A 25,996-nucleotide genomic window follows, 5' to 3' on the forward strand; every position below is an offset into this window, starting at 1 on the left:
AAGCCCACACTTGGGGGAAGGTGCTGCATCCTCCAAAAACGGCGGCACGTCTGCCAGGGGCAGCACCCCGTCCCCTCGCGGTGGTCAGGCTGCTCGTTATGGTGCACCTGAAGCGCCTCACCATTTCTCCCTGCCACGTGGGTTCTAGTGCCTTCATGTTAGCTCTGTTTTTCCTCTTGGCCAGTTTTGGTGATACTCAGGAAATGTTATTCGCTTCGTATCACATTTGTACTTAAACATTATAAAACCGGCGTTTGATTACAACTATTTCTGCTGAACACCCGGCAGGGAATATTGCATTTAGCCAAACGAATGGATGCCTTTTAGCAAAGAGAACAGGGCTTCATTCGCGCCGAGTCCCAGCTGTGCCTGCGGAGGGGGGTGTGGTCTGCTCCCTCTGAGCCCCACACACGCGTGAGCCCTACAAGGGGACACGCGTGCGCCACTCCCGCCGGCCCCACGACTGTCCCCGGCCTCACTGCTGACGTCTGTTACTTCTGTGACCTCGGACACTCAGTCTCACACTGCTTCAGTTTCTTCACTGATGAGATAAAGAGTGGAATGATCTTTAAATTCCTTTCTGTCTCATAAATTCTGACGGTACTGGGGAGACTATACTGTGGCGGCTGTCAACTGTTCATCCCCTGAAAGCTCCTTCAGAGAAAGGACGCTACCTGATGGGCTAATAAGTATTTTTACATCAGAAAGTTTTCACACTTTGTATTAATTTCCACATACACAAATATATGTATTAATTTCCATATACACAAAGAAACCCAACTGAAGGTTTTGGGATGTTGAAGACCCAACTGTTCCCCAGTGGGGCCAGCAGACACCTTCCTACAGGGCCGAGCAGGAAGCAGGTGGGGCCCGCTGGCCCCAGGCCCCTACAAGGGAAGCGGCCGCGGGTCCTGCGTGACCCCCAGCGCGGCCGAGCACCACCAGCGCGCCACTTACAACAACAGGCTGGGGGCTGGACTGGGCCAGTGAGCCACCGTTGGCCAACCTCTAGTCTAGAATTTCTTTCTACTAGAAAATACTTCTGTACTTTTTAAGGTCAGAGATTCTCATGGAATGTTATACATGCAGTCAAAACAGCCTTGTCAATTATTTTTTGTTAGAAAAAAAAGCCATGTCCCCAAAAGGCAGCATCCACGTGGGCTCCACTTAATAGGGCACCTGTGGTGAGGTGCCCGAGGCCAGGCCGAGGTTCATCAGCGCAACAGTCAGAGAAAGCGCTCACCTACTTAAGGCGACAAACCCACTCCGAGCGCTGGTGCGATCACAGGCACATACGAGGATGAACTAAAGGGAGTTTGGTTCATTTATAAAGTGTACCAGGCTGAACTTACCCTCAGAGCAGTCTGCCACCAGCTACTATGTATAAAACAGCTGTAAGACTACCGTCCAGCCTGGGAGCACCCAGCATTTTCTAATAACTGTAAATGGCGTGCAGCCTCTGAAGACTGTGAATCGCTACGTTGTACACCTGAAACTGATGTAAACTGTAAATCAACTGCACCTCAGTGAGAAACAGAAGAACAGCCGGCCACCTTCAGCTGCTGTCTGTATGAAATTAGCAAGACGGCATTTATTTGAGACTATCCTATAAACCCCCAGCGTTCTCCAGTGCAGACCGCCTAACTTCCAGGTCAGCGAAGGTTTACCGAGACGTGAGCTGTTCCTCCGCTCGTCCACTGAAAGGTATTTGCTGAACGCTCACGAGCAGACAGGCACCGCTGTGGGGGCTGGGGATTCAGGAACCCGACACAGTCCCCACCGTGGAGGCCCTCTCAGCGTGGCAAAGAATCTCCGCGGAAAACGACAGCGAAGTGTGACAACACGACCACACCACTGTCAGACTAATTAGTATGAAACTGAAATTTCCATTTTCAAGAAGGGCTGTGAGCACTGAGGATCAGTTACCAAGCAAGTATTACATCACTTGCACACCTACCTCGACAGTCGTCATTTTTCATTATTTGCTTATACGAAGGAAATAAAAAATGAGATCTCATTGGTTTCCAGATGCATAACAAGGGGGAGGGTGTAGCTCAGTGGTAGAGCACGTGCTTAGCATGCACAAGGTCCTGGGTTCAATCCCCAGTCCCTCCATTAAAAAAGTTTAAATAAATAAATAAACTTAATTACCTCCCCCCACTAAAAAAAAAAAAAATTTAATGTGAATAGGGAATATTTAAAAAATCCAGATATATAATGAAAAAAAAACAAAGTGATACATGCCACAGGTCAAGTCTTTAGCAAAGGTTAACCCCAGATGCAGCACACTGTGTGCGTGTGTCAGAGACCGGCACCGGCGACACTTCCGCAGGGTGTGAACAGTGGGCTCAGGGCAGGGCCGGCCATCCGCACAGGGAGGCAGGCTTACTTTTCTCCTTATACCAGCCTCTACTGTTTACTTTTCTTTCAAATAAAAAAAATTGCTTTAAAAATGTACTTTTTAAAAAAGTGATTAATGCAAAGACAAAAAACAGCTCTCCTGGGGAGGTGTGCAGTGGAGGACGGGGAGGGACAACCACACGCACCTTCTCGTTCTGCACTAAGAATGCTTTCCTGATCCTAACCTGATCCAGAACACGGGGTTGCATGTATTTCTTGCAGGTGGAAAAGTTGAGGGGGCACAGAAGCCAGGTAACAACGTGCGCCTCCCTGACTGACGGAGGAGGCAGCGGTAGTCGTGGCCTGAACCCACCGCTGAGGGCGGCTCCCCGGGGCCCCAGGCTCAGCAGCGGAAACCCCCCCACCTCTGCCGAGGACAGCCAGAAGCACGGAATTCAGAGACAGGAAGGTTCGGCCGCCCTTCACTTGCTTTCCTTCCCACAACAGGGACCACGGGCTGGATTCTGATGCCGCACCAGCCCGTCGTGGGAAATTTTAACTTACACATTTACAAAACGAAAGGTTCTGACACTAAACACACCTTGTAAGTGTCACATTCCTCCTTCCTTGTGACTTGCTGGTTTAATTACGCGGCTGCACAGTCACAGGAATCTCACTGACGGAGCTCTAAGCGTTAACGGTTGGCCATGGAAACCTTACAATGCTGGACCCCTCGTGCATTCTCAAGCTAAAAGGCTAAACGACAGTGAGACCTAATCAAACTTCTTAGAATCAGGTCGTACGATTTTTGCTCTGTAGAGTGCACGTGTTTTGTCAAGACGCCCCACGCTTCAGTAAATCAGAATTGATGGTAGGAGTACATATTCTCTTACTTAAAACCTAGTACTTGGGATGGGAGAGCTGGCGTGGCGCTAACAGTCTCAACAATGACCGTGGAAAGACCGACGCAAACAAATACGGTTTTCTCCAAAACGCGCTCGCGATTCTAAACATAAGTGATTTCAAATGTATCTTAAATAGTCTAGAAGCATAGTAATCTCTGAGTGTTTGCTTAAATGGAAGGTAAAGCAAGTTTCTGAACACCCTACTGACTCGAGGTGAGAACAGACAGATGACCGGCGGTGCTTCCGGGAGTCAGCGGCGTTAGGGACAAGCCCTGGGCGTTCCCACAACACGTCCTGACACTCAGGCTGAAACCCAGCTGGACAGACCAGCCAAGGAAACAGTGAAACCGGGACTCTGAATAGAAAAGCCAACAAAACTGGTAAGTAACTGAGGAGGATTTACGTTTCTTCATTCACCACAACACTGACGTGCTCAGAGAGAGAACAGACGTGCGACGACGGCCCCTCTGCACAGGACGGTGCAGACACACAAGCGCGAGCGCACGGACCCACCTCTCCTGGGGCTCTCGTGATTAAAGAGGATGCCGTTGACCGCGAAGAGGTTGTACGCCTCTCGGAAGTTCACCACGATCCAGTAGGCGTAGAGCTTCGCCGCCCCTGGTGAGAAGCAAGGGAAAAAGTCAGTGATTATCACACAAGACAGTGATTTTCATGTCAACAAGCAACAACGTGCAAAATTTACAATTTGTAACGTGTCAGGATAGAAAAAAAAGAACCAAAAGCCCAAGACAAAATAGAGGCCCCTTTCCCAGTTAACCATGCGGTGACGACACACTCAGGAGCTCCGTGCCTCTGTAATTTCACAATCCAGTCAACTCAACGGCAGTGTGTGCAACATATCAAAGCACCTTTCCTGCGTCTTACTCCCTTCTTCTCAGCTTTAAGGAATTAGGAAGTAAAAAAAAAAAAAAAAAAAAAGGATATCTTAATAGTCTAGATGCTTTCACATTTTGTCACTTGAGTCTTTCACGAATACTCCTTTTATAAATGTATTAGATGTAACAGACTTCGTTTAAGGGTTGGAGCTCAGGGAGACGTTCATCAGGGAATGGAAATAAAAGACCCGAAACCTTATCTCTTCAGCACAGTCTCCTGACAGCTCAGTAAAACGAGTCCTGCTGGGCCGAGTTCTCCTTATAAAGTGATCGGTACAGAAGGGCCGTGTGAGCAAGGATGGGGACGGGAGGTGGGGATTCCTCCCGGAGGCAACGGCAGGCCCAGGCCCAGCGGGCGGCCAGGTACGAGGTGCGCGTCCCCGCAGGACCGTCGCTTCAGCCAACCCCAGGGGGCCCTCAGCAGGTGACGCCAGCTGGAGGCAGGACAGAACCTCAGCAGGAACACCCGCCACGCGCGCCCTCACCGTATGGCGACCGAGGGTAGAAAGGCGTGGTCTCCTTCTGGGGTATTTCCTGCACTTTCCCATAGAGCTCGCTCGTGGAGGCCTGGTAGAACTTCACGGAGCCGATGAGGCCGCAGGTCTTGACCGCGTCCAGGAGCCGCAAGGTGCCAACCCCATCCACGTCAGCCGTGTACTCGGCCAGGTCGAAGGAGATCTGGGAACAGCAGGGAAGACAGGGCTAAATTCACGGCAAGAGCAACGGAGGTGCCACCGGGGTAGCAGGACTCTGCTTTCTCCTACCCTGAAATGCTCTGCTTGTCAAGAACAGTGCTTTCCAACAGCAGAATGAGACTGGGGCAGCCTCTGTCTCTAACATCGAACGGGACAGGGCTTCATTATCTGCGGTAACACGAAGGCCGCTGTGACCACACGTGTCACCTCCCAGTTCTCGGCTGAAGTCCCCCGACAGTGTTTTTCAAAATGCAGACGCCTGCTCCTCAGGGTCATCCGGCTGCTCCTTCAACACTCAGACAGAACCACCTCTGGGGGTTGGGGGGGGGTGCTGGGAAATTCACAGGTTTACTGAGTCCCAGTTGATTTTTATGCACAATGAAGTTTGAGAACATGTGCTTTTGGAGCGAAGTTGACTTAGTTCTTATGTTTACTTAACCTACAAGAATGGCTTTCAGTATATTCCACCACCTATCTACACGTCGTTTACCTCTGCGGCACACTGAATGCGGCCAGACGCGGGTGCGCCCTGAACGACTCCTGAGGAGGGGGAATTAAGGGAGAATTCAGTGTCTTGCCCCAGTTCTCGAACACATTCTTTAGAAAAGTAACTGTGACTGATACGCTTTTTTCTCACATTATTTGTAAATACAATAAATTAACCTAATATCCAAATGTCCTAAAATAGTAAGGCTGAGAATCTCTGTCCCTGGCCAGATGCAGCAGCACAGGGCGGCTGTGCCTCCCGCTGTAGGCTGAGTGCGCAGCCTGCCCAGTCCCGAGTGTCCCCGTTAGCACGGTGACCTCAGCTGTGCTCAGGGGGCGCAGGGACCTCCCGAGCCCGCCCACCAGGCACCTGACTCCGACCACGGAATTCACCTCTGTCCTCCAGGCCTGTGGGTAAAGCTCACGTGGCAGCCAAGAGACAAAACAGAAGACAGTATGTATGTTTCACTCACAACCTTCCAAAGCCGAGAAAGTCAAATTGGGGGCTATTTTATTATTTTTATGTAACAGTTTGTTGCAATAAAACTGGCCTAACACAAAATTCAGTTTTATACAATCCAGTGGTTTTTAGCATACTCACAGCATCATACAATCCTCTAGCTCCAGAACATCTTCACCATCCCCAGGAGAAACCCCGTGCCCATGCGCGGTCACTTCCCCTCCTGCCCCCGCCCAACAGCCACACTCTGCCTCCCGCCCGGGTGCATTCACCTTCCTGCACAGACCGTGTAAGCGGAACCACGTACAACATGCGGCCTCTGTGACTGGCCTCTTTCACATACATTTTCCCTTCTCTGGGACACGTACCCTCAGTCATTTGGCAACACTGTGTGCACCCTCCTGAGGAAATGCCAGACTGTTCTCCAAAGCGGCTGCGCCATTTCACAGCCTCCCCGGCAGCGAGCGAGGGCTCCAGTTTCTCCACACCCCACCCAGCACTTTTGTGGTCTGTCTCTTTGATTACAGACGTCCCGGTGGGTGTGAAGCGGAATGTCATTGTGGTTTTTCCACTGAGATACAATCGACACATAACATTAATAGTAGTTTCAGGTGTAAAACATAATGATTTGATATACACGTATATTGCAAAATTATTACCGCAATATATCTAGTCAACATCCACACAGGGTTACAAAATTTGTTTTCTTTTGATGAGAACTGTTAAGATCTATTCTCTAAGCAGCTCTCAAATGCACAATCCAGTATTAGTAACTGCAGTCGCCATGCTGAATGTTACAGCCCCACAAAGCACTTCTTACTGGAGTTTGTACCTGTGACCCCCTCCCCCACTTTGCCCACTCCCCGCCATCTGCCTCTGGCGACCACCAGCCTGTTCTCCGTGTCTATGAGCCCATTTCTTCTCAGATTCCACATGTACGTGAGGCTGTACGCCGTCCTCACTTAGGACGACGTCCTCAAGTCCCATCCACATCGCTGCAGAGGCAGGACGCGCTCCCCTTTCGGACGAGCGGTGTTCACGCCCACGCACACGGGCGCGCTCCGCACCTGCTTGGTCCGCTCGCCCAACAGGCGCACCTGGGCCGCCCCCGGGTCTCGGCTGCTGTGAGTCAGACTGCAGTGAACGTGGGGGGCAGATGCCTTTTCTAGTTGGGGTCTTTGTTTTCTTTGATTAGCACCCAGAAGAGGAGTTGCTGGGTCGTGCGGTGGTTCTATCTTTAATTTTCTGAGGAATCTCCACGCTGCTTTCCAGTACTGGCCGCACGGACCCACACCCCCAGCCACAGAGTGCACGGGTCCCTTTCTCCACATCCTCCCAGCGCGTGTTCCCTCTGGCCTTTCTGACGACGGCCACTCTGCCGGGTGTGAGGGGGCGTCTCAGGGCCCTGACCGGCACCCGCCTGACGATGAGAGGTGCTGGGCGCCAGGCCCCCGTCGGCATCTCCACGTCTTCTCTGGAAAAGCGTCGATCCGCAGCCTCTGCCTGTATTTCAAATCGGACTGTCTGTGTGCTACGTTCCCGGCTGTTTTGCCACTGCTAACCCCTCATGAGACGCATGGTTTGCAAACACTGCCCCCCCTCCAGAGGCTGCCTTTTCGTTTTACTGCTGGTTCCCCGTGCTGAGCAGACTTTTCAGGGTGATGCAGTCCCACTCGTTTAGTTTTGCTTTTGTGGCCTTCGGTTTTGGTGTTAAATCCAAAAGATCATCATCCAAATTGACATCAACAAGTTTACTGCCTACGTTTTCCTCTAGAAGTTTTAGGTTTCAGGTTCAAATCTCTGATCCGTTTTGAGTTAACTTCTGTGTGTGGTATGAGACAGTGGTCCAGTTCTGTTCTTCTCCAGGTGGCTGTCCGGTTTCCCCAGCACGGTTTACTGAAGTGACTGTCCTCTTCCTGCTGTATCTTCTTGCCTCCTTTGTTGTACACTTGTTGACCACGTATGTGTAGGTTTTCTTCTGGGCTGTCTGTTCTGTTCCACTGATCTGTCTGATTGTTTTTTTTTGGTCTGTTTTTTCTTTTAACATTTTTTATTGATTTATAATAATTTTACAATGTTGTGTCAAATTCCAGTGTAGAGCACAAATTGTCAGTTATACATGAACATACATATATTCCTTGTCACATTTATTTTTCTGTGAGCTACCATAAGATCTTGTGTATGTTTCCCTGTGCTATACAGTATAATCTTGTTTATCTGTTCTACATTTTGAAATCCCAGTCTGTCCCTTCCCACCCCCCACCCCCTTGGCAACCACAAGTTTGTATTCTATGTCTATGAGTCTGTTTCTGTTTTGTATTTATGTTTTGTTTGTTTGTTTGTTTTTTAGATTCCACATATGAGCGATCTCATATGGTATTTTTCTTTCTCTATCTGGCTTACTTCACTTAGAATGACATTTTCCAGGAGCATCCATGTTGCTGCAAATGGCATTATGTTGTTTTTTATGGCTGAATAGTATTCCTTTGTATAAATATACCACCTCTTCTTTATCTAGTCACCTGTTGATGGACATTTAGGCTGTTTCCATGTCTTGGCTATTGTAAATAGCGCTGCTATGAACATTGGGGTGCAGGTGTCTTTTTGAAGCAGGCTTCCTTGTGGACATATGCCCAGGAGCGGGATTCCTGGGTCACATGGTAAGTCTATTCCTAGTGTTTTGAGGACTCTCCATACTGTTTCCCACAGTGGCTGCACCAGACTGCGTTCCCACCAGCAGCGGAGGAGGGTTCCCCTTTCTCCACAGCCTCTCCAGCATTTGCCATTTGTGGACTTTTGAACGAGGGCCGTTCTGCCTGGCGTGAGGTGGCGCCTCACTGATCTGTCTGGCTTTAGGCCAACACCACACTGTTCCGATGACGGTAGCTTCTACATGAGTTTGAAATCAGACAGGGTGACGCCTCCCCCTCCTTCCTCAGGACGCTCTGGCGATCTGGAGCTGGCGGCTTCGCACGAGTCTCTCTGTGGCTTAAGCTCCTCACTGGGGCCTAGGCTTCGCTCCCCTGACGGCCAGCGCTCTCGGCTTCCTTTCACGTGCTCGTCGGCCATCTGTGCACCTGCTCGGAGAGACGTCTGTGCAGACCCTCTGCACTTCTCTAAGCTGGTTATTTGTCCTTCCACTACTGAGCCGTGAAAGTTCTGCATGTACTCTAGCTAAAGTCTCCCGTCAGATGTATGACCTGCAACTTTCTCCCCTGACGAGGGATGTCTTTTCACTTCTTCCTCCCAGTTTCACCGAGACGCTCTGGGCCTGGAACACGTGTGAGGTCAAGGCATCCTACGAAGCACAGAAGCTCGACTCACCTCAGTTCTCTTTCGTATCCTGTGCTTGTGCAGTCGTGTCTCAGAATGTTCGGCTTCACCCGAGAGCATGAGGTTTACCCTACATTTCATTCTAAGCGCTGTATACTTTTATTTCTCACATTTAGGTCTACAGTGCAGTTCTAGTTCATTCTTACATATGATACGGGTTAGAGGTCCAAACTGTCTGCACGTGGACATCCCACTGCCTCAGCCGTGGTCCCGCCGAGTCCAGGGCCAGAACCCACGCCTCTGTGCACACGGCCTGAGGCCCCCTCGGCCTGAGCAGCACCTCGTGTTTCTGCCGTCTCCCTGAGCTGCGGGCCGTCACTGCACACTGACCCGACTGCAGACGGGATCCTCGATGCCGCCGCCCGAGCTCTCCTCCCTCGTCCCCCCGCAACCCAAACGGCACCTCTTCACCTGCTGCTCGGACCAAGGCCCGGACGCACGCCGACTCCCCCTCCTCACTGACCCAGTCTCAGCACCTCCCCGTCCCACCTCCTTTCCCAGGACGGACTGCTGCCCTCCTCCCACTGCCCCCACGACCCCTGGCCTCCCCTGCCCCATGTGCTGACCCGGCGCCACCCCCGCCTCAGGCCTCAGGCCCGTGTCTCCCCCACCCCGTGCCCACCTTCCTTCTCCCAACTCTGCTCAGCTGTCTCCCTCACACGCCTGGCCTCCACCCACAAAGCCCGGGCCTCCACACTGCTCAGTCTTCTCCACTTGGCGTCTTACTTTATCTGACGGCCCACGCATCACCTGTCTCCCCCTCTGACGGGGAGCCCGTGAGGGCAGGGCTTCTGTCTCGTTCTCTGCAGCCGCCCCCCGCCCCAAGTGTCTGTCATGGCACTTGTCGGGTGAATGAAGACAGCACGGAAACTACTGTGGGGTTTAATGTCAAACGTGCAAATATCAAAATAAAACCACAAAAAGGAACAGAGAAAATGGGCTATCAGAATGACAGAAGAAGGCTGATGAGTTAACAGTGTTGAAACAGGTGACGTCCTAAGAAGAAGGCCAGATAAAACGCTGTGTAAATTTCAAAGCCTCAGCACAACCGTGACAACGGTCTACCAGTTACACTATTACATAAGCTGCAGAACTCAGGGTAAAGGAGGACCACCTTCGACTGTAATTATGGAGCAGGTGTGGGAGGGCAGGTCACCCAGAACCCAGGCAGCCTGCAGTGGGACAGGCACCCACGGGGCGGGGCGTCACAGAGCCTGAGGGCCAGAGCAGTCGAAGTCAAAAGAACCAGTAAACTTAAGTTCAGATATACAGCAGACTGCACTTACCAACACTCAAAGACACAAACACACACGCCCAGAATTATCCTGATTTATATGAGGGGGAGAGCACAGCCTCGTCGGAGACGACAACGATCAGGAATGGTCCCCTGGAGGGACCCGGGTCCGGGCACCGAAGCCTGCGCTGCAAGTCCACACCACCTGCAGACCGGAGCGCAGCGCCCCAGCTCTGGGAGCACTCTCACTGAACCAGACCCTGGCCCTCCGTGCCGGGCTCCCAGCTAACAGAGCAAGTAACGACATCCCAGCGTCCAGCGCAGGGGCCACAGGGAACACTCTTCAACTGTTCAGGGGCCCGGAAGCTCCCGAGGACGAGAGCCTTGCTTTCTGTCTTTCTCGTGCTCCCCACCACTGAGCGAGTGCCCACCACAGAAGGCGCTAAGAACAGTGGCTGGAGGAACGAGACGGCATGAGGTGTGAAGTCTGAGCAGGTAACTTCTCAGTGAGCTGACCGTACAATTAAGAATGCAGCAAACTTCACAGATGAAGCAAATTTGATTTTTAAAATCTCAGTGAAGGAACCAAAGTCTCCTGAATACAAATGTCACCTCAGAAAAAGAGATGATTGTTGGTGCAAAAGAACTCCACGTGGGAAAGACACACGGAGACCAGCACTGCGCTGGATGTCTGACTTCTCAGAGCAGGAGGCGGCTCCGGCTCCGGCTCCGGGAGCTGGGAGTGCCTGGGACCACACAGGCAGCTGCACCGTTTACTGCCCTGCAGGACTCTCCATCTGCAAGGGAAAGTTATTAATCAGGGACAGCAACAGGAAAGCATCTCTCTCCATCATGAATCAGGCTCCCCGGGTCGCAGGAGCCCAGCCCAGCCGCCGGGGACCTAGCAGCTGGGACGGGAAGAGTGAGGCAGGCGGTGGTCCAGAGGGGCTGCAGCCCAGGGGACGCATCCCTGTTTAAGGACCCTATGCTGAGCAGAGCAGCAGGGCACCGTGTCCTGACCACAGGATGGGCAAAGGTGAAGGGAAAAGCCCTGTCCTCCTCGCTGGCCTGACGGGCACAGAGCAGAGGCGTGAAGACAGACGGGTGCAGCAGGGGTGAGGGAGACGTGGCTGGGAGGGTTACGAGGCTGTTGTGGGGGGGGGGGTGTGAGGGGGACAGAAGCCCAGAAGAGGGAGAGATGACAAGGACAGATCAGAGAAGGGCCCCGGAGGAGGTGGCAGACGTGGCCACGTCTGGGAAACAGCGAGGCTGCGGTCCCGATGGAGACGAGGAGAGGCCCCGGGAGGAGGTAACCTTGCACACATCAGCAGCGGCCGTCCGGGGGGCCTGACGCCAGGCTGCGCTCTGCTCCGCAGGCACGGGGCCGGCAGGTCCCAGCGCAGAGGGAGGGCCTCCCGCCACGGCCCCCCCGCTCCCCTCCTTGCCTCCAGCCCAGAGCCTTTTACTCCTCACGTTCAAAAGCCAACTTTATACGAGTTTTCCTTATTTTCCTGCCATTATAGTTTTGTTCAAAAACATTTATAATTATACTTTGAAACAGCTAACAATCAGAAGGTTATTCGTCCACCGGAGTGATGAATTCTAGCCAGACTAAACAAATGTGACATCTTGGACAGCCTTTGTTTGCTCAACGTAAATTAATATGGAGTTTCCATTAAGTTTTCTGAAATATTCGACTAACGACTCCCATCGGAAATCAGAACTTTCATCGTGTTTGGACAAGATAACCACCCAAGCTCCCTAACAACTGACCAAGCCACTGCCTCTGTCCATCCGCCCACCGCCCACACCAGCCAGGCTCTCCCGTCTCGGCCCTCCAGCTCAGCACACAGGACGCGGAAAGAGCTGCTGGACAGACGACGACTTCTTCCCCAGCTTACCGTTTATCCACAGAGGCAAACTGAGACGTTTACTAGTCAGCCTCAAAAAGATAAAGCGTGCTCGGGTCTCAGGGTTTTCTGAAGGGTTTGCACTCTCTAAGAGCACAAGTCTGCGTTGAGACCTGCTCGCTCCTCCGCTCACGGACTCGGGGAGGAAGGCAGGCCAGGGGGCTCAAGGACACGCCTTCTGTTTGACAGTCTCCTTCTCCAAACGGCCGGGGTTCCCCCATTTCAGCGATAGCTCTTTGGTCACAATGCTTTGCCACCTGCTGTGTCCCCCGGGAATCTCTGGTCCAGTTCCTTAAAACTATTCTTGCTTTCCCAGTTAAGACAGGCTAGAACGCAAAACAAAGGTGACAATGACACTAAGTCTCCTGGTTTTGTAGAAAAATCTTAATTTAAAAATACTCTGTGGCTCCAGTTGTCACAAATGAGCCATCTTTTCCCTCCCCATTGTACAGAGGTTTAGCAGCTGGTGAAAAACAAAGAAAAACCTGCCATGATTTTTATATGGGAAAACGGCCCCGGAGGTGAATCCCCAGTTTCCTATAGACTCCTTGTGGACAAGCAGAAACAGCAGGGAAGCCTACCTACTGAAGCCGGTCACGCTGGGTGTCGACCCGAGGTCCTCTGGGTCCACAGACAGAACCCGGGGGCACGTGGATTGGGAGGAGAAACACATGCGTCTTCATTTTCACTAACTTCTACCTGAAATTTGGGATTTCCTTCCATTTTGAGGGTAAGCACCGCCCCTCAGCCGTGGGAGCACCAGGCGGGCCTTCTCTCCGAGAGGATGGCTGTCTGTCTGTCTGAGGCTGCGGGGGCGGCCGCCCGGCCACACAGGACGGCTCTGCCCATCACGGCACTGATACCAGCGCCACCCCAGGGTTGTCTACACGGTGCCAAGTCACATGATGATGTCACAGGCCAGGCTTTTACACTGCAACCGTAACCCAGGGATCCAGCCGCTGCCCCTGTAACCCTCAGTGCTGAGACTCAGTGCCCGGCCTCAGAAGGGGAGGGGAAGCTCCACTGGGAGGCCTGCCGGTTTCAGGATTTTAGGACACGCCTGAGGAAGACAAGCCCGAGGCCCTTGGTCCCTGTGCGGCCACACTCACAAGCTCCAAGCTCCCTGCAGCAGAGCCGGCTCTGACACACATGCCACCTCAAGGTGTCCCGTCCCACCTGTCCCATCTGCGATTCCTCTAGGGCCTGAATCAGTCACGACATTCCTGACATCAGCGCCTAACCATCAGGAGCCCCCAGGCGCACGGAGGCATCACTGTGACACCGGAGCTGCACATATAGTCAAGGTGAACGGCCACACCAGCTCTGAGCTCTGCAGATGTGTGGGTTATTCTGGCCACGCACACAAGAGTACCTAAGAGTCCTGAGGGCTTCGTGGGCGAGTGTGAGGACACAGGACAGACTAGGGGGTTATTTAAATTGGGTGCTTAACCGGGAGCCTTCAGGTATTGATCAAGGGTTCAAACTCTTCGTTGAAGTAACGCAGACACGACTGCGGGATTTAAGTTCAGTTGCCAGTTACACTCGGGCGGGGGAAACGCAGGGAGCCCTCTGCGCAGACAAAACCATGACCAGTTGCTTCAGCTGCAGCTCCGAGGACCGGGCGCAGCGAGCACCCCAGTCTCCCCGGTTACTGTAAAGTATCCCCTGTGCTCCCCCAGGAAGGGCCGCCCCCTGGAAGTGGGAATGGAGCCCACTTCACAGCTGAACAGCCAGTCACCCTTCAGTTAACAGACCATCAGAAAAGAAACGTGAGAACTCACTGAAACGGCTGGGTGCGTCTGAGAAGCCGCCACAGGCCGCTGGCGTGTAACGCGGGGCTCGGCCCTCCACGTGGGAGGGTGCGTCACCCCGCACGGGGAGCTAAAGCTTCCGGCGGGAAACAGTTCGGCGCAGGGAGCTGTGGCCCAGGGGACCCGTGGCCCAGCGGCTGTGAGCCACTATGCAAGACTGACTATGGCCCCGCATGTCACGTGGGCAACAAACTGTTTTCTGTCCTTCGCCCCCCATCTCCTGACCTACTTTTTCTTCCAAAAACGGCATCTAGTGTATCAGTTTTAGAAGGACTAATACGGAAAAAATACCTAGTCCTCTGGGAGAAACGCGCAAAATGCTCGTTGAAGTAAGTGACATGTCACAAGAAAGCTGGGCGTTCTGCTGACGGCGTCGAAGCGGAGGCGCTGGAGGAAGAGCCAGGCGCTCCCGGGGGACACAGGCTGCGCGGGGAGCCGGCGAAGCCCAGCGGGGGGAGCAGAGAGGGGGCTGGCTTTCAATGACCCGGAATCATTTTAAAGAGGTGGGGGCTTTCCACTCTGCTCGCCGTGAGGACAAGGGCACTCCCGTCCCGAACTGCCACCTGAAGTTGGGGGGGGGGGGGACAGCGAACTTCCTAGACCTCGGAGGAGAACTGGGAGGCAGACAAAGCGCCGAGCCTGAGGGGTGGGAAGTCCTCCGTGATGAAGACGCCAGCAGGCTCGTAAGAAGCAAGCGGCAGCCGCACTGCAGGGGACTCAAGTGAGGGGTGTAGTTTTCAGAGAAAAATCTAGCAAGTGAACGGTAATGGGCCGGCTCCACGGGCAGTTAGGGGTCAAAACTCTAAGGGACAGTCACGCAGGTAGGAGGAGTAAGGGGGAAACACGGGTGGGGTCACCCAGACACTCAGAGGCCTCGACACGTGCATTTACAAAGTGATCACAGAAGCTCTGCTGGTGGGAGGAAACCCCACCCCTTACGCGCCAGCAGGGGCTCCGGGCTCCCTGCCCAGCACCCCACCCCGGAACGCACAGACAGAACGCTGCAGCCAGGAACAAAAACACAGAAGCGGATCCCGTCCCCGGCGAGTCTACGGGCTGTCCTTACTCAAAACAATCTGGGAAAGGAGGTACCGGATGAAAATCTCCAAACTTTCATTGTTTTTCCAGAACAGTGAAAAATCAATTATAAACAGTAACTTGCAGATCACATGGAGCTGCCTGAAAGGCTTGGAAAATGGCAAAACATTTCAGACCAGACCATTGGAGATAACGCACTTAAGAAACAGGAGAGGAAAACAAGCACGATGGACCCACAGCCTCAGAGGACTTCCTGAAGATACCAGGCTTTGGTTCGATGCTGAAAGACCAAGAAAACGTGGAGTGTCCCCCACAGAGCAGAGCAAACGAGAAAGCAGTGCCCCGCGTTCCTGCGCAGTGGAGGTAACGTGCCATAAGGACAGCGTCTGGAACTCACGGTGTCCGGAGCACAGGGAAAATGCTCAAGGAAACAGAGCAGCTGTCATGTGGGGAGAGAGTTAAAAGAAAGTTCGCGCTCTCCCGTTTGTGAGCCCTCAGCCAGGAAGTGGCTGCGATGACTAAGGCTTTGTGCAGTGATAAAGGATGTAACAGAGCGCTCACAAGCCAGCTCGTGGGGAGTCCAGGAGACCTAAATGAGGCACGCCCTTCCCCGAGGTCCGATGGAGCACTCAATTAACAAGACAGAAGGGAGCCCCACCTGAAAACAATCTGCTTAATATGCTCCCTTTGGAGCAACTCATTCTCTTGAGAAGCTGATTTTGCATAAAAGAAACCATGAATTTTATTTTATTAATTTTTTTTTAATTGAAGTACAGTCAGTTACAATGTGTCAGTTTCTGGTGTGCAGCACAATGTCCCAGTCACGCATATACATACATCTACTGGCTTTCATATTCTTTTTCATTAAAGGTTATTACAAGATATTGAATATAGTTGCCTGTGCCGTACAGAAGAAATCTGGTTTTTTATCTATTTTCATATATAGCGGTTAACATGTGCAAATCAAGAAACCGTGAATTTTCGAGGCAGGGACTAATTCACCCCCATGGCGGTCTCCACTGAGTGCCGAGCCCTGTGCCCGGTGCACCACGGGGAAGGCAGGCGTAGTTCTCGAGGGAATGAACAAGAAAAGCATTTCAGTATCACCAAATACAGCAGGCGTCCTTGGGAAACACCATGATTTCAAAATTGCTCCTTCCTCTCTGGACGCCTATTGCTAAGTTCCATGTGTTAGTTCTAAAGAGAGATCATTTTCACAACAGCAAAATGATGCAAAAACCCGACGTGAGCATGAGATTAAGGCAATTCAGCATGTGTGGCAGCATCTCCAAGAAGCCAATCACAGTGCTACTGTTACTAACGCTTTCAGTGCTCGTTCAGTGGTGTTAGGCAGCATTTTTAAAATAGTATCTTTCTGTAACAAAAAATGTGGAGAAAATGCTGTGTTTTCATGGTTTTTTCCACATCAAAAGTGCTGTGCAGCACAAAACTCAGATTTTACAGGAAAACAAAGGTCTCACTGGACAGGATATATGTCTTATTTTTTTTTTTGAATGCTGTCCAATTTGTGGCCTGCTGCTCCGTAGGTCAGTTTCTGTTCCCTTGAGGCCTGAGCGGACGTGAGAAAGCGGGGACACTGAGGCCCTGAGGACGGGGTGGCGGGGGGGTGACGGCTGCACCTACAGCAGGTCAGGCAAACAGACACATGAAACCAGGAGGAGGCTGATTTCGGAGTAAAGAGGAAAACAGTCAGCACCCAGGTCGGAGTTTAGCAGGAAAAGAAGACGGAGAACCTGCGAGTTCTGTGAAGCAGAGAAACATGGGCTTGTTATGAGAGTGACCTGCCCAGGCGAGGAAGATGCCGCTGGGGCAGGCAGGCAGGCAGGCAGGCAGGCAGGAGAGACGGGACGGGCTGACACGCAGTCACCGGTCACGGCAGACGAAACGCGGGCTCCAGCCCTCACCCTGTCACCAGCAGCCCGTGGCCCCCTCGGGACACAGCCCTCCACCGTCACTCCCACGTGACCGCACGCGCCCGTGCCTCGCGGCAGCACCCAGCCCAGACCAGGAGAAGCAAGGGAACAGGCAGACGCGCAGCCTCCTGCTCCAGACAGCCAGTAGCCGCTGGACCCGAGGAGCAGTCCGGAAACAAGGCTGGCCTGGAAGGTGAAGGACACTGGGCGGCGCTGGGCGGCCTGTAACCCCCTGGCAACCCCAGCTAGTGCCTGCAGGAACCCACCACTTCGCGCCTGGGCCCCTCGCGACCCTTCATGTGGACCCTCCACACAGCTGCCAACCTCCTCCCTGGCCTTCTGAAAATCCATCCACCAGGTACCGAATTACTGTCCTAAAACGTAAAATCCAACCAGGACACATCCTTCTAAAAGTGTAATGGCTCCCACAGCTTTCAGGCGGATACCAACAACTTAGCGTAATAACTCCAAACAATGATTTACTCCTGCCCTCAAGACACATCACCGAGGCCTGTCACCTGCCATTGTAAGGCCACAGCCCTCTGTCCGTGACACTCTGAGCACAGCAATGACGGCCGTAGAAAGAAGAAAATTAAAAACACATAGTTGTGCGGCCTTAACTCCAAACAGGAGACACTGAGACAGAGCAGGTGTCGAGGCCCAGCCACAGCCCTGCTGGAGATCAAGCCTCCGCTCAGGCCGGGGGTGTTCAGCTCTCGGGAGTGACAGGTGAACAGGCTAACGGCGCCTGGCGGGGAGAGGGCTCAAGCCACACTTGCAGTTTAAAACCAAGGACTGGGGCACAATTATGCAGCCCATGAAAGGAAGACAAAAAAGCTGCTTCTGCCAGCCTGGAACTATGTCTTTTTGTCTGTGTCAACATAAAGCCGAGTTGTCCACAATGAGGGGCCCATGGCAGCCGACAGCTTCACGTGAGGATCTGCCCCAAGACGCCAGAAGGGTCTACGGCCGACCAGACAGCCTGCTGCCCGGTGTCAGGGCTCCCTGGAGACTCTAAGCCATAACGTGGTTCTGGACTAGAACATTCTAGAGGCTGGTGGTGGCCAGTATGAAGCTCAACAAGAAGGGATAAGGCAGAAAGCGAGAGGGGCTCCTATTTAATATAGGCCTGTGAACCAAATTTTTAAAAAAGAATATTAATGTTAAAGACAGAACCAGAAAGATCTACACCCCACGGAAGAATTTACTCCAGAGGAGATGGAGCTAACACTGCATCTGAACCGACAGTAAACATTTCTCTTCAACATCTCTGTAACCTTGACATTACACCTCAAAGGGACCAAGAAAAACTCAGCTAAAAACGAGAAATAATTTTGAAAAACAGGCAAAATGAAGTAAGAACAGAGTTGGAAAAGACTCAAAATTCTGGAAATAAAGCAGTCAGCAAAACCCAAGCTGTGAAGACAGAAGCAAGGTGCAGTCTTTAGGAAACACACCTGAACATCACGGCAAGAACAGACGGCAGGAATGGGTGTGCTTTCCGCAGACGTACGTCTTCCCTCGACCCTCATCACCCAGCACAGAGTCAGGAGCGTAACAGAGGTTGCATGGAAAGAGGAGGGAGACCGAGCTGGACCACCAGACCAGGCCTTCGAGGGCGGGCAGCGGCAGCGGTCTGCGGGGCCAAGAGCCGCTTGCACAGAGTGAGCAAGTCCCGAGCGCAGCGGGCGTCCGGCCCCGGCGCCCCTCCACGCTGAGTATGCCCACTTCATTCCCCACGACACACCACGCACCCAGCTCGGGCATATTTACGATAGTTTGAAAATCAACAACCTAGAAAACACGTGAGCACCAGTAATTTCAAGTTCCAGCGTTTCTGTTACGCAAAAGAACATCACTTTCCTTTGAGATTTATTGCAGTAAGACAAGGGCTTAAATCACGGGCAATTTGCGAATGATGTTCTTTGTGTTCTTAGACACGTCTGAGAGCATGACCTTCCCTGGGAGTGCTCCGAAGCTGGACGAGCTGAGGCTGCCTGCGCTGCCTCCCGGAGGCACCAGGGCTGCTCTGGACGTTAACCGCCAGGAGGGCGGGAGCGCAGCCCGGACCGGCCGACGCCAGGTGGGGACACGTCTAGCCTGACCGCCCTCAGTGACTCAGAACTGGCATTTCTGAGAAGCGTTGGCGATTTGGTTTAGACTCCCAGTTCCCCCCAGGAAGCCTAATCTTTCACTACCTTCAAGGGAGCAGGAAATATATGAAGAATCAAATAACGAAGAAAGCTGCCTTGAGTCGGTCAGCACGAGGGGCTGCACAACCACGGAAGTTTGCGACAGCTTATCTTCAACTTCTACACAAAGGACAAGCTCGCACAAACGGAAACTTCAATGTGAAAATGAGATGGGGGTGAAGGGGGTCCCCTGAGACCCTGCAAATCACAACGATTCTAACCTCCTGTCAGGAACCCTTAATCTGGCCATTAGTTTTAGTTCTCTCTCCGTTCACTGCTGTTAATTTAATGATCTGGGGAGCTGTCAGGGATATTTGGTAACAGCAATTTATCTTTCAGGATAATCTCCAAACCACTGCTCAAAAATGCTCAGCTTGACACTGAATCTGGGTGGCGACGGAAGGTAAGAGCGATGGAGAACGAGCAGAGAAGCAACTCGCCGCACCTTCCGGAGGAGACCAAGCACCGCTCTCGGCTCCACGCGCAAAGCACCGCAACCAAGCAGGCGCGCCAGAAACGGTCGTGCTGCTGGGGACAGCGCCCGCCCCGCGCAGCGAGTGGCTCCAGTGCCCCGTGCGTCTGCGCGCACAAGCCAGACCCAGCTGTGCGAGGGGCTTAACTGCTGCTCGGAAGTTGAGAGGCAGAAAAGGGACTTGAGAAATCACCAGAGAACATCAGTATGAAGATGTAAGAAGATAGCCCATTCGTTTTCCCTTATTTGTGTCAAGGGAAAAGGAGACTGAGACTAAATGTGGGAAAGGAATTTTTAAAACCCTTTTTCGACAACGATTTTTCACTCTTTTCTATTTATAGACATACATTTCAAATACGCTCAGAGCTTAAAGCCCATCGAAAGTTGTCGTGCCTCCCTGACATGGAAGCTCCTCGCATCTGACTTTTCTTTCACTTTTTCCTGCAGATACAGTCACAACATTTGCAAAAGCAGCATTTGGTCATCTTTAAGTATTCCGGTAAACATTGAGAGAGCGACTCACACGGCCCTGGCCCTGCCGGAGGCACCAGGGAGACGGTGCGGGGACCCAGCAAAAGCCCTGCCCGCGGGGGGCTGACCTCCTCGCGCGGCCTGTCTGAAGGGGTGCGATGCAGACGAGTCTCACGGTGGTCAGAGGCGTGCAGGGGAAGAAGCCGGGAATGGGGATGCGGGGTCAGGCTGCACATTCAGGTGAAGGAGGCTCCACTGACCTCAGGAGCAAACACAGCGACAGGCGGTCCCAGCGAGGGCGCGTGCGGGAGGCCAGCCCTGGCCCAGGTCTCCCCCCGCACGCGGTCCTCCCAGCACCAGCACAAGTCTGTGCGTCAGAAACCACCACCACAGGTGCTTCACTCACACTGGGGAAAACCACGCTGAGGGCAGTGAAGGCTCTCCCAGGTCGCAGTCAGCAAGCCGTGGAGCTGGGACTGACACCAGGGAAAAGCAGTGACACAAGGAAGCAACCTGCTGCCACCAGCCCCGCCCCCCACCAGCGGCCCCTCCACGGTCATGTTTTCTGTGCCCCTGGCCAGACACTGGTGGCCCAGTTCTTCCTGCAATTTAATACCAGGATGGTGCTTCTTCTTCCTAAACACAGGGTGGCTGTGATTTAGAATCAGGTTGCCGATGATCGTGTGTTCTAGGTCGTCTTTCTTATTAATTCAGAATACATTTTCTCATCCTCCTTTTGGCAAAGCCCCTCGGCCCCAGGAGCCGAGGTAGACTTTCCTCTACCACCTGGGAGAGTGCGTCCTCGGGTCCAGCGGCCCGCCGCCTCCCTGAAGGCCTCCGTCTGTGCACACGGCGCCTCCCGGGAGGACCCTGCTCAGAGCAGGTGGGAAATACCAGAGGAACCCTGACCACGAGGTAAAGGCCTATCACCCAGCGGCAGACAAAGACACCCCTACAGACGCGCGCTGCACACCCTCTTCAGAACACCTCACTCCTCTGTGTCTGTCCTCAAAGGTCATCAGAAAACTCTAAGTTTTTGCACTGTTTTAAGTTAAAGCTAATGTCACAACATTTAATTTATTCTCGAGACCACAATCTTTAATGACCCCTCCACTTAGAGAGAACATAGGTAAAGGGTAGAGGGGTTTGCGTAAGTTCAAAAAAGCTCTTTTTAAAGAGAGACAAAGATGCATCGTTAGTCACATCTGGAACTTAATTAAGTGGAACTTCAGCTGGCTGCCACTTTCCTGTTTTCCAGCATCATGGACCCGAGACGCGAGGTCTCCCCAGATCCATGAGGCTCTGCCCCCCCCCCACCTCCACACCCTCCCGTCCACCTCTGACCCCTCCACCTCCACACCCTCCCGTCCACCCCTGACCCCCCCACCTCCACACCCTCCTGATACAAGTCATTGGACCTAAGTTCCTGGCTTGGGAAGCAGGTGGAGACGGGCCTCTGACAGGCCCCCCCGATGGAAACTGCTGTCGGGACGCACAGGGAACTTACGAGGAAGGAATTTAAAGACGGGTTTTGTAAGCACACGTTATAGTTAGAATCTGAATAATTTTCTTGTTCATTCAATTTGTACTCATATTCTTTGGCTCCCAAGACATATAAACCCACACTATTTTATTTTCTTGTTCTTTTTACACTAAAAACAGTTGAATTACTCTCCCTGAACACAACACACTCACACACCTTCCAACCAAAACAAACGGGACGATCTTGCCATGAAGCGGACGTGTGAGAGGAGAGGACCGAAGCCTCAGCTGCGCCTCCTGAGAGCGAGTCTTAGTGATTCTGTCTCCCCGGGAGGGAAGTGACAGGCGACAGTCCGCACCCTGCGGCGTGTGACTTCCACCGAGCGTCAGGAAGGCACACCGTACGTGAGCCCAGCAAGCACGGGGACACTTCACCAGCCGGCACGGCGCAGGCTCTGGGAACAGTCTCCGCCGTGACAGGCCTGCAGGGAACCAGGGCCACACACACACAGCAATGCTGAGACCGCTTCAGGGCACAGTCAGAGCTCCAGGAAGCGAGACGACACGCCCGGGTGGGGGCAGTAAGCACGCCCCAAGGGGTCTGGGCCTCGAGCAGCAGTCGTGGCACTTCTGATGAGCCGGGACAGAAGGCGGAAGGGCACGGGAAACCAGGCAGTCGGAGGCACAGAGAACTTCCCCTTTAAAGAAGAAATCATTCTGAAATCAGCACAGCGACATACAATTAAGACCAACAGCAAACAGTCTGAAATACAAGGCAGGGCCACCTAACAAAAGAAAATGAAAGAACGTCTGAACATGAAGCACGTGCCAACGGGAGAAAAAGCACAACCTAGAAGTCAGTTACGCTTTGCTGGGGGCCCTTCTAAGCCCTGAAGCCCGGAGGCGCCCCTCACAGGCTGGAAGGTCCTCTCCGACGAGGCAGGGGAGGAGCCAGGAGAGGGAGGAGGTCTTGGAACACGACCCGGTGGTCGGCACATCAGGAGAGTCCTGCTCGCTAAAGACCAGGTGGCTCAAGTTGAGGAACCGCGCGCTGTCCCCTGCATGGAAGACACAGGAGTCGGGGCTCACTGACTTCATTCCTGGGATGCGCACTGTGGCTCTCCAGGGCCAGTGTCCTGTGCTTCCCACCCTGAGGCCCTCAGGGGACACCCTCAGGGTGGCGGGCATCCTGCTTCCACCCTGAGGCCCTCAGGGCCCAGCATCCTGGTGGCTGCAGGCAACGGCTCGATGGCTGCAGAATCCTCTGTTTACTGACACAGCACAGCAGGTAACACGTTTCATTCACTCATGTGTGTTCAGATTGATGGGGGAAAGCAGCCAGGACTGAGTTACCAGTAACAGGACACACGCAGAGGGTGAAACTTCACAGGCAGGCAGTCACCCCACAGTCCTGGAGGAGCTTGCAGGCCCAAAGCAGCCATCTGGCTGTCAACACGGCCAGGGAGAAATGGGCCACAGAAGCCACAGAAGCCCGGTGGCTAGGGCCGTGATGCCCCAGGCTCCCATGGCAGGGACGACTGCTCTGAGATGTGGGGCCACAGACCTCTCACGATGGAGACGAGGCCCATCGGTGCGGAGGGGATGTGGGAGCCCCTGCACCCCAGCTCCCCTGCCCTGGGCACACTCCCTGCTGGACGAGGTAGCTGTGACCACATGCCCCCCAGACCCCGCCCCGGGGTGAGGAGAGGGAGTGAAGGCAGAACAAAGCCACATGCTCGGGGCTCTGTCGGAGCCTCCAGACACGGAGGGTGGCCGACACGTTCCACTGCTGCCTCGTCTCAGGGAGGACAGGGAAAGAGAAGCAACTCCCCCCATCAGCGTTCCCACGGGGCCCAGGTCCATGGAGACAGTGCACCTGCGGAAACCAACATGAGATGCAGCTCCTCCCCCAACGCCCCACCAGGCACCTCCCAGTATCCCACCTCCGGCCACGGACTCGCAGCCCCGCAGGCAGGTCCCGGACCCTCCTGGGCCCTCCGGACGCCGCCGCTCCCCGAGGCAGGCCGGCGGCGGCACCAGGCACGGGTGGGCAAGGCGCACTCTGCTCTGATCCTCCCTCCGACCCAGCACCTCTGACTGCAGGGCAGGGCCCAACCTGCTGTAGGGACCCTCCCTCTTCCCAGGCCTGCTTCACTGCTCGGGGTTACAGTTCCCGCCTCTCCACCCAACAACCAGCTGGGTCGCTGGGTGGCAGATGGACACACGACGATTCCAGCATAATTTGCTGAAGTGAATCCTTCAAGGGGCCTGGGGCATGGGGCCGCTGGACCACCGCACAGTTCCCCGAGCAGGGAGTCTGGCTCTGAGCCCGCCTCTCCTGGTCCACTCCCCACCCCGACAGCTGCCTCAGTTGGACACCCCACAGTCTGTCCGCGCCAGGTGTCCCTGGGGGGCAGCCAGCCTTCCTGACCAGAGGGTGGCTCCTCCACTGCTATCCTTCCTGTCTGCCCTGCCACTTCTCTCCAGTTCTCTCCCCCTCTGCTCGGGGAGACTGCCTCCAGTAGATGGGACTGGGCTCATACGAAATTGATAGAAAAGAGACGCTCATACAAGAAGAAAGCTCCTCTTTCACTTACAAAAGCCTAGAGACAAGGCTAGTCTGGCAGCCCCACAACTATTAAGGGTCCTGTTCCACTACCCACATAATATGGTTCCCAACCCTTGCTGCAAAGTGGCTGCCATGGTTCCTGCCATGACATCACCTTCCCACAAAGAGGATTCCTCCCTTCCTCGTTACACACGTGCGCACACGCGCACACACACGCACACGCACACACCCACACCTAGCTATAATGGGAGCTGGAAATATAATTATTACAGAAGAACATGTACTCAGTAAACATTCAGAATTCTATCACTGAGAAGGGGAGAACTGAGAACGGGGGACAACCAAGAGCTCCAGCCACATCACCTACACAGATTTCCAACCCAGAACTGAGATGCAGTCTTTCCTGGAGCAGCACCAATTTCCCAGGCAGTTCCTGTGACACCCGCCCCTCTGAGCTTGGTGAGAGGAGGGAAGGGCCACGGCAGCCCCAGGAGGCCGAGGCCCCTGCCTGATGACTCTCCCCGCTTCCTACACAGTCTGCTCTGACGGCAGGGGAGAGGTGGTTGTGGGGGGAGAGAGAAAGTGTGAGTTCTGAGTCCCAGGAAGTGGGGGGGCACAGCTGCTGACCTCATGAATCCGGACCTCGCCCCTCGAGGCGCGCTGCTGTGGGCACAGATCACCCGTCCTGCAGAAACAGAAGATGTCCCACTCAACATCCTGGGGGCTTCCTAGAAGGGGCTGCAGCCTCGCCCGTTCCCAGGCGTCACACCTGGAGGGGATGCTCCCTTTTGGCCTGTGGACCCCTGTGGAGCTTATCCCCATTGACCATTTGGTGCGCAGAGGCCCCAGGGGAGAGCAGAGACTCCCAACCCACTGAGGGCGGGGTCCACCACCAGCCCTGATCAGTTCACACCTTCCATGCAAACCACCCAGCAGTGAAGAATCACAGGCCGCACCGGAGGGTCAGTGTGCAAAACCAGGAGGGGGCAAACCGAGTGATTCAGGGAAAAGGCCCTCCCTCAGGGCGTCAGCTCAGCAGCAGGACGAGATACTGTGTAAAATATTAGGAACAACGAAGGACCGAGGAAGAGCTGGAGGAAATTAAAACACCACTGCTCAGCCAAGATGCTCGCTGGAGACTTCAGGTAATCAAGTAAAACACGGAAGAAAACCAAATTCTTGACCTGAAACCAACTCAGTAATCCTCCAGGATGTGCAGGAAACTGATGAGAGACAAACAAGAAGCACACCCGTTACAGCTGGGGCCGCGGCTCTGGAACCCACGAGGACAGAGGGGCCTTCAGCCACAGGGAAATCGTCCCTGGGGAGCAGAGCCCAGGCCACCCGGATGTGGGCATTTCTAAGTGCGAAACTAGGAGGGGTCTCCGGGAGCCCCGGGGGAGCTGGGGGGGGACAGGGAAGAGACGCTGTAAACAGTGTCTAAACGCTAAAGACGGCGGGGCAAGCAGCACACAATCTGAGCGAAAGGACTGTGACCAGAGCTGAAACACGATGTAACACTAAACGTGAAGATAAAACCATGTTCAAAAGTGAGAGTCCTCAGAAAGCACCCACCAATGCACTCTTCTCCAGCAAGAGTACTTGTGGCAGCATTTCAGAAGGAAAAAACCCCAACGAATGATTCAACCAGCGAGCAGCAAGCAATGAAGACAATAAAAATCATAATTAGCCCAAACCACGTTTGATAATGCGGCTGTGGAATTGGCTGCAATTGTTCGGAAAGATATTAAAACTTAAAAGGTACAAT

At 53.7% G+C, this 25,996-nt stretch overlaps 1 protein-coding gene across 4 annotated transcripts in view; it reads right to left on the reverse strand.

The window, feature by feature from the left end:
- Positions 1-25,996, reverse strand: part of GMDS (GDP-mannose 4,6-dehydratase) — a 455,105-nt gene that overhangs the window by 243,237 nt on the left and 185,872 nt on the right. For all 4 annotated transcript variants that reach the window (XM_074347980.1, XM_074347979.1, XM_074347981.1 and 1 more), the window contains 2 exons: positions 4,627-4,819; positions 3,759-3,863 (listed from right to left, as the gene is read on the reverse strand). In XM_074347980.1, the coding sequence (XP_074204081.1) occupies positions 3,759-3,863; positions 4,627-4,819 (298 nt within the window). The remainder of the gene's footprint in view (positions 1-3,758; positions 3,864-4,626; positions 4,820-25,996) is intronic.

The sequence above is a fragment of the Camelus bactrianus genome, chromosome 20 (assembly GCF_048773025.1).
Source record: "Camelus bactrianus isolate YW-2024 breed Bactrian camel chromosome 20, ASM4877302v1, whole genome shotgun sequence".
NCBI classification, from domain to species: domain Eukaryota; kingdom Metazoa; phylum Chordata; class Mammalia; order Artiodactyla; family Camelidae; genus Camelus; species Camelus bactrianus.